The sequence below is a fragment of the Pezoporus occidentalis genome, unplaced genomic scaffold (assembly GCF_034315485.1).
Source record: "Pezoporus occidentalis ecotype Australia unplaced genomic scaffold, CSIRO_AGI_Poc_V1 ctg528, whole genome shotgun sequence".
NCBI classification, from domain to species: domain Eukaryota; kingdom Metazoa; phylum Chordata; class Aves; order Psittaciformes; family Psittacidae; genus Pezoporus; species Pezoporus occidentalis.
Window position 1 is genome coordinate 38616 of NW_026915864.1, and position 14751 is coordinate 53366.

General features: G+C 49.6%; 1 protein-coding gene across 6 annotated transcripts in view; it reads left to right on the forward strand.

Moving 5' to 3' along the window:
* Positions 1–14382, forward strand: part of MTMR4 (myotubularin related protein 4) — a 52997-nt gene extending 38615 nt beyond the window's left edge. For 5 of the 6 annotated variants that reach the window (XM_062637442.1, XM_062637445.1, XM_062637446.1 and 2 more), the window contains 11 exons: positions 2614–2727; positions 7867–8063; positions 8332–8460; positions 8750–8861; positions 9284–9479; positions 10255–10440; positions 11184–11354; positions 11477–11631; positions 11978–13241; positions 13562–13672; positions 13949–14381. In XM_062637442.1, the coding sequence (XP_062493426.1) occupies positions 2614–2727; positions 7867–8063; positions 8332–8460; positions 8750–8861; positions 9284–9479; positions 10255–10440; positions 11184–11354; positions 11477–11631; positions 11978–13241; positions 13562–13672; positions 13949–14041 (2728 nt within the window). In that variant the 3' untranslated portion in view covers positions 14042–14381. Of the gene's footprint in view, positions 1–2613; positions 2728–7866; positions 8064–8331; positions 8461–8749; positions 8862–9283; positions 9480–10254; positions 10441–11183; positions 11355–11476; positions 11632–11977; positions 13242–13561; positions 13673–13948 lie in introns of all 6 variants that reach the window. The other variant, XM_062637440.1, reaches the window with a different exon arrangement.
* Positions 14383–14751: the final 369 nt, after the last annotated feature.

Below are 14751 nucleotides of genomic sequence, written 5' to 3' on the forward strand. Positions count from 1 at the left end.
TCTGCCAGCCCTGTCTGATATTTTGGTTCATTTTATGTGACCATTGAAGGGCATGTTTGAATAGCTCTCTTACTATCTGCAAGCACCCTCCTTCTCCCTTTCTGAAACTCATTACAACTGTCATGGGAAGCTAAAAATAGTGTTGAATTCAGCTGTGTGCTTAATACTGTAATAGCAAAGTGATTTTTCAGTTACTCTCTTGTGGAGCAGGTTAGAGAACTGAAGAAAGGGTCATGTCCTCTTGTATTCCTTGGCTGACAGCACCAAGAAGCAGCTGATGGTGTCTAAAAATGTCATTTTTGTCTTACATGTTATTGTGATGCTTTTGTGTTTCATGTGGAGGCAGTACAAGTCTCCCACTGCAGTTTCTGCCCTTGCAGCCTTTCGGTGTCAATTCCAGCCTCTCGTGGGTGTTGTTACTGTCGCTGCAGTGGTTGGTAGTGCAGCCTCAGTGCTGTCCTGTTTTTCTTTGGGCTTGGGATTTGGATCCGTGCCCGTTCTGCATTGCTGCATCTTGGTAGCTCTGAGCCTTGCACTTTTACCTTTCCCTTTTCCTGGAAGATGCCACACTTTGCTCACTAGCTCAGCCTATTTTGGTCTTCCTACAAAGCATGAAATTTGGGGTACCACTAATAATTTTCCTTATACCCAGTTGCTAGGGTGCTGTTACACCAGCAAACACTTTTTTATCCTGGCTTTTCAGTTCCTCTACTTCAGTTTTTGAAATTCTAGCCTAGAAGCACAGGTCTGTTTGTCTTGACCCCATTGCTGTTTTTTATGCACCCTGCTTATATTTGGCTTAACTTCTGGAGACTGTCCTGTTTCCTACCTTAGTGTTATTGAATTCTGTCTTACTGTTTCCCAAAAGCCACAGAGTTTTAGTGACTTGAATCTTAGAAGTTATGCTTCTGAACCTCTCCTGTACTATATTTCCCCAGTTTTTAGTTTAAGACATCTCCTGTAACGTTTCATCTGAAGTGCCAGGGAGCTGATTGTGGTTTTATTTCAATGAAACCCCTACTTGTATAGACTCAGCTATTCCAAAAGGTCCTCCAGATCTTAACTGATGCTAACCGTCTTCCACATACCTTTATTCTCAGTCACACTTCACTGCTGCCTTAATTTCCTGTCCAACTTTACACAGAGACTCTTGAGGCATTTCAGAGACGTCCAGGCTTAGGTATCCTACCACAGACATCCTCATTTTCAGCTTCTTACCTGACAGCTTTAATTTTGCTTCGTGGATTCCTCTTCCTCACCCTGTTGTTTTTATCCTGTAGACCAACCTTGCATTGTGCCTGGGGCTTTCTGAGCAGCTGTCTAGACCGTGGGTGAAGAAGTGCCATCTCCTCCCATGGCAGGCAGCTCCTTGCTAGCAGGAGGAGCTGAGGAATAGGAAGCACTGCATTGTGCCTGTTGCCATCAGCTGGGATAGCCTGGGCTCAGGGAACACCAGGCCACCCTCTGGAGCTTCTGGATGGATGGTTTTAGCCCCCTCACTTTGCTTCCCATCTGCCCTGAAACATTCTTTCTGAATGATGTGGGTTATATCCTAGAGCTGGAGCTGCTCTTTGATGTTTCTTGCCCTGAAGGGCTGTGTCTGCCTGGGCTGCTGGAGCTCAGGGATGGTAGCATAGGGCTGCACAGCCCTATGCGCCTGGATTTTCCCCTGTACTTCCTTCTACTTGTACTGCTCTCTCCCCTTCTCTCAGCACTCTGGCTGGCCCCCTCTTTCCCTTGGCTTCCCTCTTGCCCTCTGATAATGTACTTGCAGTTTGGTTTTTAACATCTTTTCTTGGGACATTTGCAAACCTGTTGCCTCCTCTCATCATCCTCACCCTCCTCAGCTGAATTTCCATTTCAGCAGAGCTGCTTTGCACATCAAAGGCTCCTCTGGTCCTGCAGCTCTGCACAGTGATATTAGGTGCCCCCTGCTCTTAGCTGTGCATGCTGTGAATTTCTTCCCTGCTGGACTAGATTTGTAGGGACTTACCCATCATATTCCTCTTGCTCCTAATATGTGTCAGATGTACACTAGAAATCTGATTTCTGGCACCCCACCAAACAAGATACACTCTTAGTTACCCCTCATGCCATTTCATCATAGCATACACCAAACCACCACTGCCGTCTTTCTGGGCAGAGTTACATCTTCCTTGCAGAAAGATGTGTAAAGCTTTAAAAAAGTGGTGACCTGTTTTCTGCAAGGCACAAAGTGGCAGATTGTCATTTACCAGAAGCACTGTGTGCTTCTGGGTTTGCAAGTGCTACAAGAACACCCAAACCCTATACAGAATTAATGACTGTTCCCCTAAACCGGCATGAATTCTTACAGGCATCCTTGGGAAGTGCCGGGGTGCTTAGTATGGGCCCAGAGGTGAAGCCTGAGGTGAAAGGAGGTGGACATCTCTCAGCTCATTCCTGACAGCGTTTTTCAGGTCACTTTTCCATGTTGAGACTGTATTGATACAGATATGAAGGGGAAGAACCAAAGTCCTGTATGCTGAGTCTGGGGAGGTGTGAGCTGCTCCTTCCCTCTCTCTTCACAGCTTCTCTGGAGCAAATTTCTGATGTCTGAGTCCTCACCTTGCCTTCATCCTTTCTCTTTTCCAGGCTTTGTTCCAGTTATCCCCAGAAGCTGCTGGTCCCTGTCTGGATCACTGACAAAGAGCTAGAGAACGTGGCGTCGTTTAGGTCATGGAAAAGGATCCCTGTGGTGGTGTACAGGTAAGCATGAACCCAGAGCAGTACCTCCACCAGGACAGCTGCCCTTTTCCTTGTTGTCTTGCACAGGGCATAGGGAAGCCAGGTCAGCGGAGCATGTGGACGGGGCTGTGGGATGACAGCGACAGCCGCCTCCTGATCCTCACACTGTGTATTCCTTTTGCTTCCTTCCTGAAAATGTGCTGCTCCCAGGACTGCTCCCAGCACACACATTGGCCTCCCCAGACACGCAGCCTGCGGTGGTAGCGCAGGGTGTTCACCCAAAGGGGGGAAAAAACATGCAGTCAAGTGTGGCCTTCAGTTAGATCTGAAGGCGTGGGTGACTCCTCCTATGGGAGGTGCAGCCAGAGCTCAATGCCACATTAACATTCTCTGAGTTTCAAAACCTTTTTGCAGATTGCTACTTTGAAACGAAATCTCAACCCAAATGGGCCTGTTGCAAGGCCCTGCTCTCAACTAAGGGCTCAGGCCTGGACATTCCTTTTAATACCCAACTGCAAATCACTTCTGTTTTGACCCAGTTCTGAGAGTTTGACAACATCGAGGTAACAGAGTGAAATGTTTGCATGTGGCTGGTAAATAGTCCCTGGTCAGCCTTCCAAAAATAATCTATCTGTACTGGGGGATGCAGGAGGCCAGGCAGCAAATAGAGCAGAGCTTTTCAGGGTAGGGGTCTGGTTTCTCACTAAACACTTTTCCTGGGAGACTGACATGTTTGAAACAAATGGGAGGCTGGTTGAATAGGTGCACACAACCAGCGTGTGCGTTGTAAAATGTACAGTGTGGAGTCAGCCTTAGACTCTGTTAGCAGTTACTAAATCCAAATATAAGAGACTTTGAAAATACCAGAGCTCCACAACAGAGGACAACCCTGAGAAGTACAAAAGCTGGGAAACAAACCCAGTGAATTTGTACCTTAACTCTTTATGTCATGTCATGCGGTTGGCTGTCAGATGCTGGCAAAACACAGTGTATTACTTCCAGAAGAACTAAATTTTAAACAGGGTAATAGTAAATGCTGCATATCACATGGAGCCTTTCCCTCTTTGTAGCCAAGTCAGCTAAGAAGTTAATTGTATTTGCGATTACCGATTGTGCCTCCCACCTCAGGGCAAAGCCCTGTCTTTTTGCTACTCTGATAATTATTTTGTTCCTTGCTTTATAATATCACTGGAATAGTACCTGGTAATTTACAAGCTGAGCTGCAGCCCTTTGCAGCCTGGGATCAGATTAGAAGATGCTGACAAGTGATGTTACAAGATAGGACAAATTCTTGCCAGTGTGTATCTCTTAAAGTCGGGTCTGCGAAGGCCATGGCTGCTTCTGGAGTGCCTTGTGCTGTATGGAAGGGAGAGAAAAGAAACGCCTCGCACTCAGCTCCTCCTCAGTCATAGCTCAGGAGAGAGTGGATAGGTGGGCTCAGGCACATGCCTCCCACGGGCTCTGTAACAACAGGACTGATTGGTAGACTTCATAGCTTTTGGAAAGCAAGCCTGAGCTCATGTGGTCACTGTCAGAGCTGTAACACATGACACCAAAGGTGAGTTTTCTTACAAAAAAAAAGTATAATCTATTTGTTCAGCAAAGCAGAAATTCAGGTCTCCCCCTCTGAGCCCACAGTGCTCAGAGAGGCACAGGAGAGATGCAGGAGCATCCAGGCACAATTCACCTTTAAAACAATGGAAAGGATGCCTTGAATTATTTAGCTGACAAGAGGCAGAGGGGTGCTGCCTGCCAGCCTCCTCTGGAGTGCTCTCTGCACAGCCACCTTCAGAAGACCTTGAGCCTATGGTAGCAAGAGAGCTCCTCACAGGTGGTCAGCAGCACCTTGGTCCATGTTGGTGCTGCAGTAGCTGCCTGGGAAGCAGCAGCCAGACAGTGGATATTGCTCCAGCCCCATGGCTTGAGTGCTCAGTTTTAGGCTTTTGAAGCATGGCAGAGACAGGAATTTAGCACAGAGACTCAGGGAATAAGGGCACTTATGCACATCTATCTCAGTGGGGAACTTTTAGGTGACAGCTCTGTAAAGCCTCTCAGCTCGCTGTTGTGTTTTAAGCTAAGCTGCTGACTCTACATCGTGTATGAGCAATAAATGGCCAGAAAATAAGAGAGTGTCTCAAGAGATATTAGTTGATGTTTTATGGATGATTGTTCTGGGTTAAATGGCATGTGTGAACAGTCTTAGGTGTGCTCTAGCCTTGTACTCTGAATAAATCTGGGAGTCGATAATTGATAAACTGCAAAGGCACCTCATACTCCAGCTGTGGATTCTGAAAGGGTCTCGAGTCATTAAAACTAAACTGAGGATCCCTAAAGAATAAGTTAAACCACTCTGTCACCTTCTGCCTCTACAGTGGCAAGAAAAGAGCTTTTTAACTTTGAGGAAGACCTCCACAAAAATCCCCAGTAAGGAAAGACCTGAAATGTTTCATATGCTCATTCTGGGAGAGCTGCAGAAGGATGCGGTCCAGGCATGGGCGCTCTCCTGACCTGGGAATCTCATTGCAAGTTCAGTTGTGGTTTTGGTTCACCCTCTGGCTCCTTATGTACTTTCTGCTTGCTGATGACTTCATGCTCATCGACGCTGTCTGTATTTCTTTGTGTTATTGGCATGTTGCTGTGTCTCTTGAAACTGGCTACCTCAAGGCCAGCCTTTGCCTGGCAGTTGTCGTAGTGCTGGGAAGTTTGTGCCAGCAAGTTTTCTTAACCTGACGTGACTCTTGGGCAATGTCGGTACCATTGCATTAAGCAGGCTGCTCTGACTTGAAGTGGCCTCTGCTCCCCAAGACAGTGTCCTCCATCCCAGCTGCCTGTCAGGAGCAGTCCCTGGCACAGAACCTGCCTCTCCCAAAACCGTGCTCAGGCAGTGGGAAGGCGCTGGTTGGTGCAGGCCAGGAGCTGTGGGTGTGCTCACAAACCAGCCTGCACCATCATAGGCAGGTGCTCGAGTTCCCACCTTGGCTCTGTTTCATTTACTAGTATAAACAAAGCCTTTGCTGCTGTCTGTGTTAACCATTCTTGAGTGATCGTGAAGGCAGGAATAGATCTGGGAAGGACTGTTCTGTATTTCACCTTGCAAAAGAAGACAGAGAGCACAAAAAGGTAAAAGACCCTGCAGTTTAAAGTCTTCATCATTGTTGTCTATGAGATGTCGTTAATACATTTTCTGTGTTTATTGACAAGTTGCCTCAGGAGAATTAGGGGACCTTGTCTTTGAGAAGCGAAACCGTTCCTGCAAACTGCAGTAGCTGCTGAGAGACACCACATACAGCTGTTAGGAGTCCAAAGCCTTGACACATTTTTGTGGTGTGTCTCCAAGAACAGGCATTGTCTCCTCTGTGGAACAGCAGAGCCCCTTACAGGGGTGCAACAGGAGAGAGATGTCTTCAGGAGTGGTTCTAGAGCACTGTAGCTAAGCAGCCCTTGCCTAATGGGGTGAGGGTGGTGCTGGTGCGCAGTAGGATCTAGAATGTTACACCCCAACTTGGCCATCAGAGCAACCTTTTCAGAGGTGCTGACCTACACATAAACAAACTTTGATGTGATTAGTCAGGAGCTTTACTTCTTCATCCTTACTGCAGCTCATCTGCAGAGAGGCACTTGGGGTACGGAGGGACAGGCACTGCTGTTGTAAAGAGCTGAGGTGCAAGGCTAGCCGGTTCATTATCCTGTCCCCAGGAGCAGCATCACAGGGAAGTGTCACAGTGGGACAGGTGTGCTGGTATTCTTCCCTGGTGCATCTCTGGAGCAACCACTATCTGAGCTTTCATACGACAGATACTCAGGAGAGTGTGGGCTTATGCTTTGTGGTTGCTTGGTAGGCCTCCATCCATGACTTCGATGCATTTTGGAACCAATTCACACTTCCACATTGCACTGTCTGGCTTGCTGGTTGTCCAAAAAATGCTTGTTGTTTTTGTTAAGCATATGACATGATCATTCCAGTGCTTGTTTCCATGTCTGTTAGGGAAAAATAAGACTAATGTTTCAAACCCACTTTTTATACCTTTCATAACCTTTTATGCCTCTCATCCATCTGTGCCCTTCTCTCATGGTGGGGAGCTGTTTCCTACTTACATTATCCCTGTAGCGAAGCTCTTCTGCACCTCTGATTTGTCTGTGCCACCCTTCTCTGGAGGTCACAGCACTACTTTATCCTTTTTGAAATGGATTCAAGAGAAATTTGTGTCATCTTGAAGATGCTTTAAGATGTGAAATATTATATTTTTATATAATACTTTCTGTCTTATTATTTTCCAAATGACTGCTAGTGCCTTCTTAACCCTTTTGCTTCTCTTGAGCACTGAGCTGAGGCTTTTTGAGAGTGCCACAGTGATTTCAAAGTCTTTGAGATATGGCCGCTGATTTGATTCACACTGCTTCTTGTCATAGCTGTGGTAAGATCATCCAGTTCCAACCACCTGCCCCTTCCACTAGACCAGGCTGCTCTAAGCCCTGTCCAACCTGGCCTTGAACACTGCCAGGGATGGGGCAGCCACAGCTTCTCTGGACACCCTGTGCCAGCGCCTCAGCACATTCACAGGGAAGAATTTCTTCCTTATGTCTTACCTGAACTTGCCCTGTTTTAAGTTTAAACCCATCACCCTTTGTCCTATCACTACAGTCCCTGATGAAGCATCTTTCTCCAGCATCCTTATAGCCCCCTTCAGACACTAGAAGCTGCTATGAGGTCTCCACACAGCTTCTTTTCTCCAGGCTGAACAGCCCTAACTTTCTCAGCCTGTGTCCATACAGGAGGTGCTCCAGCTCCTGATCATCTTTGTGGCCTCCTCTGGACTTGCTCCAACAGCTCCATGTCCTTCTTATGCTGAGGACACCAGAACTGCACCCAGTGCTGCAAGTGGGGTCTCACAGAGTAGAGCAGAGGGTCAAGATCACCTCCTTTGACATGCTGGTCATGATCTGGGAGTGCAGCACAGCACACAGCGGGGTTCTGGGCTCAAGTGCACACTGAAGCCAGGTTATGGGGAGCTTCTCACCAACCAACACCCCAAGTCCTCTGCAGGCTGATCTTAATCACTGCTCCAGAGTAGAGGCACAAAAGTAATCAGAGGGGAAGCTCCCTGGGGTTGTTCCTCACCTCTTCAGGGATCTTCATTTAGGGTCTCGCTTCTTTTGCAGACACGTGCGCAATGGGGCAGTGATTGCACGTTGCAGCCAGCCTGAAATCAGCTGGTGGGGCTGGCGAAACGCTGACGATGAGTACCTTGTGACATCTATTGCCAAAGCCTGTGCCTTGAACCCTGGAGTGAAGCTGTCCGGTGGTGTGCTGCACGCCGGGAGCAGTGACGGCAGCGAGGCCTGCGATGCCGACTTTGGTGAGCCAGCTCTCTCCTTTCCACTCTGTCTTAAACACACAATTATTCCATGCTTCCTACACCCAAGCGTCACTGTTGCTGCTAACAGGGCTGTTACCACGCAGGGATTAAAGCCAGGATCCAAATGGATAATCTGGGCCCTGTCATGCCTTGTCTGCAGTGTGTGGGATGGGTTGCTGGGCCCATTCATGGCCAGCATTGGGTGGCCCTGGGGGCAGGTTGTAGGAGAGGGAGGTGCCAGGACCTCAGTCCATGTCTGTCTCTGCAGACTCGTCCCTGACTGCGTGTTCAGGTGTGGAGAATGCTGGAACTCCTCAGAAGCTGCTGATTCTTGATGCCAGGTCCTACACTGCAGCTGTGGCCAACAGAGCGAAGGGAGGCGGCTGCGAATGTGAAGGTACACAGGGCTGAGCCCATCCCAGGACGTCTTCCTGTTGGACCTGCTACATTGAGCAGGACCTAGAGCAGGTGGGGGTCAGGTCAGGTTTTGGTACTTTGGGAGCATGTTCCTCTACTTGCTCGTGCAAAGTCTGTTACTGCAGATACATTGCTGCAGGTCCACAAGGCTTCTGTAGGCCTGCCTGCCTGCTGGGGACCAGGAATTGTGTGGTGAGGAGACAGCCTCCACATGTGTTGCTGCGGTGGCAGCAGCTCTCTCTGAACATCTCTGTCTCTGTTGTGTTCAGAGTATTACCCAAACTGTGAAGTCGTGTTCATGGGCATGGCCAACATCCACTCCATCCGGAACAGCTTCCAGTATCTGCGTGCTGTCTGCAGCCAGGTGCCAGACCCCAGCAAGTGAGTGACTTTTCTCTAGCTGACTTTGATGCTATATGAATGTCCTGGGGCTTTTCCCTCCCTTCTCCTTTTTCCCATCTCAGGTTTCTACCTCAGAAAATTGAAAGATAGGAAAGTGCTCACAGTGCTTGAATGCTGCTTTTTGGATCCCTGGTAATCCAGAGGGGATTGCAGCACTGCCTAAGTGTCAATTAGCTGTGTGTGTTCTCTGAGGGTTTCTAAAATGTGGCTGTATCTGGGAGAAAACTGAAATTAAGAGTTGGATTCTTTGCACTTAATCCCAGGCTGGCTGGCTCCTCTGGAACATGTGTTTTTAAGACCGGTTTTCATAGAGGGCTCCAAAAAGACTTAGATTAAAATTTATCTTATTTTCTCACTGGAGAGTGGAGCAACGGTTTTCTTGCTTTTTGCCCACGTTCTAGCTGGCTTTCAGCCCTGGAGAGTACCAAGTGGCTGCAGCACCTTTCTGTCATGCTGAAAGCAGCAGTGCTAGTCTCCAGTGCGGTTGACAGAGAAGGGCGTCCAGTGCTGGTTCATTGCTCCGATGGCTGGGACAGGACTCCACAGATTGTAGCACTGGCCAAGATTCTTCTGGACCCTTACTACAGGACCATGGAGGTACGAGTGGTGCTGTGCTGCTGGTTCATGGCTGTTGAAAGGCATTTTGTCATAGAATCATAATAATAGGATCCTAGAATGGTTTGGGTTGGAAGGGGCCTTAAAGCTCATCCAGCTCCAACCCCCTCCCACAGGTAGGGACACCTTCCACCAGAGCAGCTTGCTCCAAGCCCCTGTGTCCAACCTGGCCTTGAACACTGCCAGGGATGGGGCAGCCACAGCTTCTCTGGCCACCCTGTGCCAGCGCCTCAGCACCCTCCCAGGGAAGAGCTTCTGCCTAAGAGCTCATCTCAGTCTCCCCTCTGGCAGGTTAAAGCCATTCCCCTTGGCCTGTCCCTACAGGCCCCTGTCAAAAGCCCCTCTCCGGCTTTCTTTGTAGGCCCCCTTTATTTCACAAGTCTCCAGAGAAAGCAGGATTGCATTTGTTAATGAGCTTAGTGGCACTTCAGAGCTGCTATTGCACATGCTGGTTTTTATCATGCTCACCTCTGCCTGTTTCCAGTGTACTGTACCTCACTGCTCTCCCCACCCTGGTGAAGCGCTGCAGTAAATAGCCTCTTGTGTTCAAGGTTCAGCTGCTTCCCTACTCTGTGCATATTCTTCAAGCTGTCTGTTGTATAGAAATAACAGCTGTGAGTTCATGTTTGGCAATCTCTGCCATTCAGGTAGCTTTGCTCCCAGACGAAGTACTGGTGCAACACTGAGCCTGCCTGGCATTGCTGGGGTATGGGGTCTACAGCAAAGGGTCTGCAGGTACATTTTCTTGTATACACAGGGCTTCCAGGTACTTGTTGAATCAGATTGGCTGGATTTTGGTCACAAGTTTGGTGATCGCTGTGGTCACCAGGAGAAGGTGGAAGATCAGAATGAGCAGTGCCCAGTTTTTCTCCAGTGGCTGGATGCTGTTCATCAGCTTCTGAAGCAATTTCCTTGCCTCTTTGAATTCAATGAAGCTTTCTTGGTAAGAAATATGCATGCAAACATATCTTTGTTCTCCTTGCCAGATGTGAGCAGAGGTGGAGGGAGGGCCATGATTTTTTGCAGTGTGGTAGTTGAAAGAATACATAAATTGGATTCTCTAAAAATGGGAAAGTGTCTGAGCAGTGCTGGGGCTCTCTGCTGCATTCCTGACATCCCTTCTCTGTGTGGGTCCAAGCCCTGCCCTTTGGTTGTGATATTTTGACCTGGCTCTGTGTGTGTGATGCTTCTATGAGTTGTTGGCCATTTCCTCCCCCTCCCAGCGGTGCTGCAGGCTCAGAGCACCCAGCTGATTTTACAGGGAGGAAGAGTTTATGTTCTCTGGTTTCCCTGAATCCCTTCTTCTTCAGGTCTGTTTCTGGCCCAGATACCATCGGCAGTGCTGTTCTGATTGAAAGCCTGATTTGTGTATCTCAGAGCAATACAAGTATGAAGCATAAGCCAGGGAATAATAGCTAGTAATCTCTGTCGTATCAAATAATACAGGTTTGGGTTCCGGAGGGATGGGTATGCTATCAGTGGACTGTTGATTTCACTTTAATGTAGGTGATTCCTGTTGTTCTCTCCTCTCTGCCCTGCCCTGTGTGGAAGAGAGGACAGCAGCAAGGTCACCAGCCGGGTGGGAAATGTGTGAGCCATCCCAGAAAAGTGGAGGGTGTTTGGCCCGTACACAGGAGACACCAGTTCCTAAGAACTCTGACAGTTGTCCCCCTCCTGATGCTGCAGGTGAAACTGGTGCAGCACACGTATTCCTGCCTCTATGGGACCTTCCTTGGGAACAGTCCCTGCGAGCGAGAGATGCACAACATCTACAAGCGTACCTGCTCTGTCTGGTCCCTCCTGCGAGCTGGCAATAAGAACTTCCACAATCTTCTCTACATGCCAGGATCTGAGCAGGTCTGTAAAGCTCCTGGCCCAGCTTTCCAGGCCTTTTGCCTGCCAGGCAACACGGGTAGCATGGGGAGAGGTTGGAGGGGTTTCCTTTTGTGTTCATTTCTAATCAGAAGTGGTTGTTGCAGGTGCTGCACCCAGTGTGCCATGTGCGAGCACTGCACGTTTGGACAGCAGTGTATCTCCCAACTTCCTCGCCGCATCCTCTGGGACAGGATGATATGGACATTTATCCACCCCCTGGATCTCAGAGCCAGGAGTTCAATGGCAGATGTTTGGACAGGTAAGAGCACAGAGCTCAAGGCCCAGGTTGCTGCCTACTCACAGTCCTTCTTTCCCTCCTTGCTCATTGTAGTTCCTCTGGTTTACCTGTGGTTCTCATCCTTCCTGTGAAGAGCAGGAGCCCTTTAGCATTGTCGCAGCGAGGAACATGTTCAGTCCTCCACTGGACCTAAAAGGGCAAAGGCCATGCTATAGAGTTGTGCAGTTCAGCTCATCCTGCTGCTCCACCGGTCCCTGCCCACCCTATGATCTACAATTAGGAGCATTTCCCTTATCTCAGTTTTGACTGAAATGAGGGAAGTTTCAGGGTTTTTGTTGAGATGGTTTTGTATTTTTTTGCACTCTAGATTACCAAAGACAAGATCTATGGACGACCTGCTCTCAGCCTGTGACTCCAGCAGCCCGCTGACCCGCACGTCTAGTGATCCCAACCTGAATAACCACTGTCAGGAAGTCCGGGTGGGCTTGGAAGCCTGGCACAGCACCACTGAGGGAGCTGAGCTGCACTTGGGTGAAGGCAGTGCGGTGGCTGCAGGAGACCCACGGCAGGTGGAGGAGGAAGAGGAAAACACTGCCCTGCAAGTCAGTAGCGCTTGCAGCAAGCATGCTGAGCACCAAGGACACAGCAAGGAACTGAGCAGCTGGGCTTCAGTGCCAGCAAGCAGTGTCTCTGAGGAGGCTGAAAAGGGAAATGGAACATACATGGAGGAAGTGGACAGCATGTGTCCAGCTCCAAATTCTTCTGGACAGGAAGATACCGACAGGGTTTCCACCAGTTCTGGAAAGCAGTTAGATTCCTGTTCCCAGGAACTAGAAACCTGTCCCCAGGAACCTTTGAAGGCTGCTGGCATGGTGTCCAGTGGAGGAGACTGCCCCAAGAGAAATGCCACATGCCAAGACGTTCCCAGCCAGGCGTCCCTGGCAACAAACACCCCTTTCCGGGACATCCCAGGCCCTGCCCTGACCATCCCCTGCCTGGATGAAGACAATAGCAAAAGTGATGCTGGAATTAGCATGCCCTGTGAGGAGCCAGCCCGGCTGGGGAGAGTCCCTCTGGAGCAGTGGCGCAAGCCCATCTCCCAGAGCCAAAGCAGTGAGTTCTCCTTCCTGGGGTCCAACTGGGACAGTTTTCAAGGAATGGTGACATCGCTCCCCACTGGCGAGCCTGCACCCAAGCACCTCCTCTCCTATGGCTGCTGTAGCAAGAGGGTGAGCAGCAAAGCTCTGCGGGTACCAAGCTTGTGCCTCAACAGCCAGTGGTCTGCCAGAGAAGGTGCAAAGTCCTCAGCCTGCCCTGGCCACAGCATGCATTGTGCGGGCTCTGCAGGGAAGCCCAGCCGTTCATGGCTACCCTGCCACCTGAAACAAGTGTCTGGTCCCAAGCACATGCCACCAAAATGTCCATCTCCTGTGCCTCCTCTCTACCTGGACGATGACGGGCTGCCCTTCCCCACGGATGTGATCCAGCACCGGCTGCGGCAGATCGAGGCCAGCTACAAGCAGGAGGTAGAGCAGCTGCGCAGGCAAGTGCGAGAGCTGCAGCTGCGTCTGGACATCCGCCACTTCTGCACGCCCCCAGCCGAACCTCCCATGGACTACGAGGATGACTTTGTAAGTAACTGCATCCCTTACACTGCCCTCTCTGACCGTGGGTCTCGATCTCTTTCTTCTGGAGTGGGTGGTTCCTGTGTTTCCTCAGCCCTGTTCCTCTCCTCTCCATGCACCGTGTTCTCATGTCACCCAGAAGTACCTCTGCTTCTTGAGGGCCAAGCAATGGCTCCTATATGGTCATGAGTGCTTCAATCCTTTGTATGGGGAGTTGTGGAGCCACCCGCATGCCCTCAGCAAGCACTAAGTGGGGCTGGAGTAGGGAATGGCCTTGGCCATGTGACAGAGGCAGCTGAGGAGGTCTGATGTGATTCTTTTTGCAGACATGTTTGAAGGAATCGGACAGCAGCGACACTGAGGATTTCCGTTCTGATCATAGTGAGGACTGTTTGTCAGAAGCAAGCTGGGAGCCTGTGGATAAGAAGGAGACTGAGGTATGTGTCCTGGTGCAGCAGCAGTAATGCAGCAGGAGAGGATGTTTCATTGTGGCTAACTTTGGCAGCAGAGAGTGATCTGGAAGCAAGGGAGTCCTTGTCCTTTAGGACACCCTCTGGTGCTGCTGTGTCTGATAGAGGGCAGCCTGTGGGGTGGGCTCACTCTGGCTGACCTGTTATGGTCCAAAGCCACATCTCAGCCAGCGCTGAGGTCCTGAGACATGGCTGTTGTGGAGTTACAAACTGAGAGCTGATGAGGACTGGTGTCTGCCCTAGGTCACGCGGTGGGTTCCAGACCATATGGCCTCACACTGTTTTAACTGCGATTGTGAATTCTGGCTGGCCAAGCGGAGGCACCACTGCAGGTAAACGTTATCCCTGTAGTTCCACTGCTCTTCTCAGCCTCTTCCTCACAGACCTCACTGTGCTGGGTTCAGCTCTAACAGTTATTTTTCTCCTCCCTAGTAGCTGCTGCAGTGCTGTGTTTTTTACTTCAGCCTGAGAACAATGCTAACTAACACACTGATGTTTTTAGTTGTTGCTAAATAATGCTTACCCCGATCAACGACTTCTCAGTCTCATGCTCTGCCAGTGGGGAGTGGCACAGGAAGCCAGGAGGAAGCAGAGACAGGACACCTGACCCAGACTAGCCAAAGGGGTATTCCATACAACAGCACATCATACCCAGTATATGAACAGGGGAGAGATACTCAGAAGGCCCAGATCATTGCTTGGGTTGATCTGGGTATCAGTCGGGGGGTGGTGAGCGGTTGTATTCTCTTCCCTTGTTATTTCCTTATCATTATTATTATTGGTGGTAGCAGTAGTAGTTTGTGTTATACCTTAGTTACCGGACTGCTCTTATGTCAACCCATGGGAGTTACATTCTTCCCATTCTCCTCCACATCCCTCCAAGAATGAGGAGGAGGGGAAAAGGGGGCAGTGAGCAAGCGGGTGCATGGTTCTGAGTTACTGGCAGGGCTCAAACCACGAAACTCACCAAACACCTGCCTGCAATGAATGTTCCGTCCAGCTCCAAGAAGGAAGTTTTAAGTTTTTCCTTATTTCCCAGGCCTCAT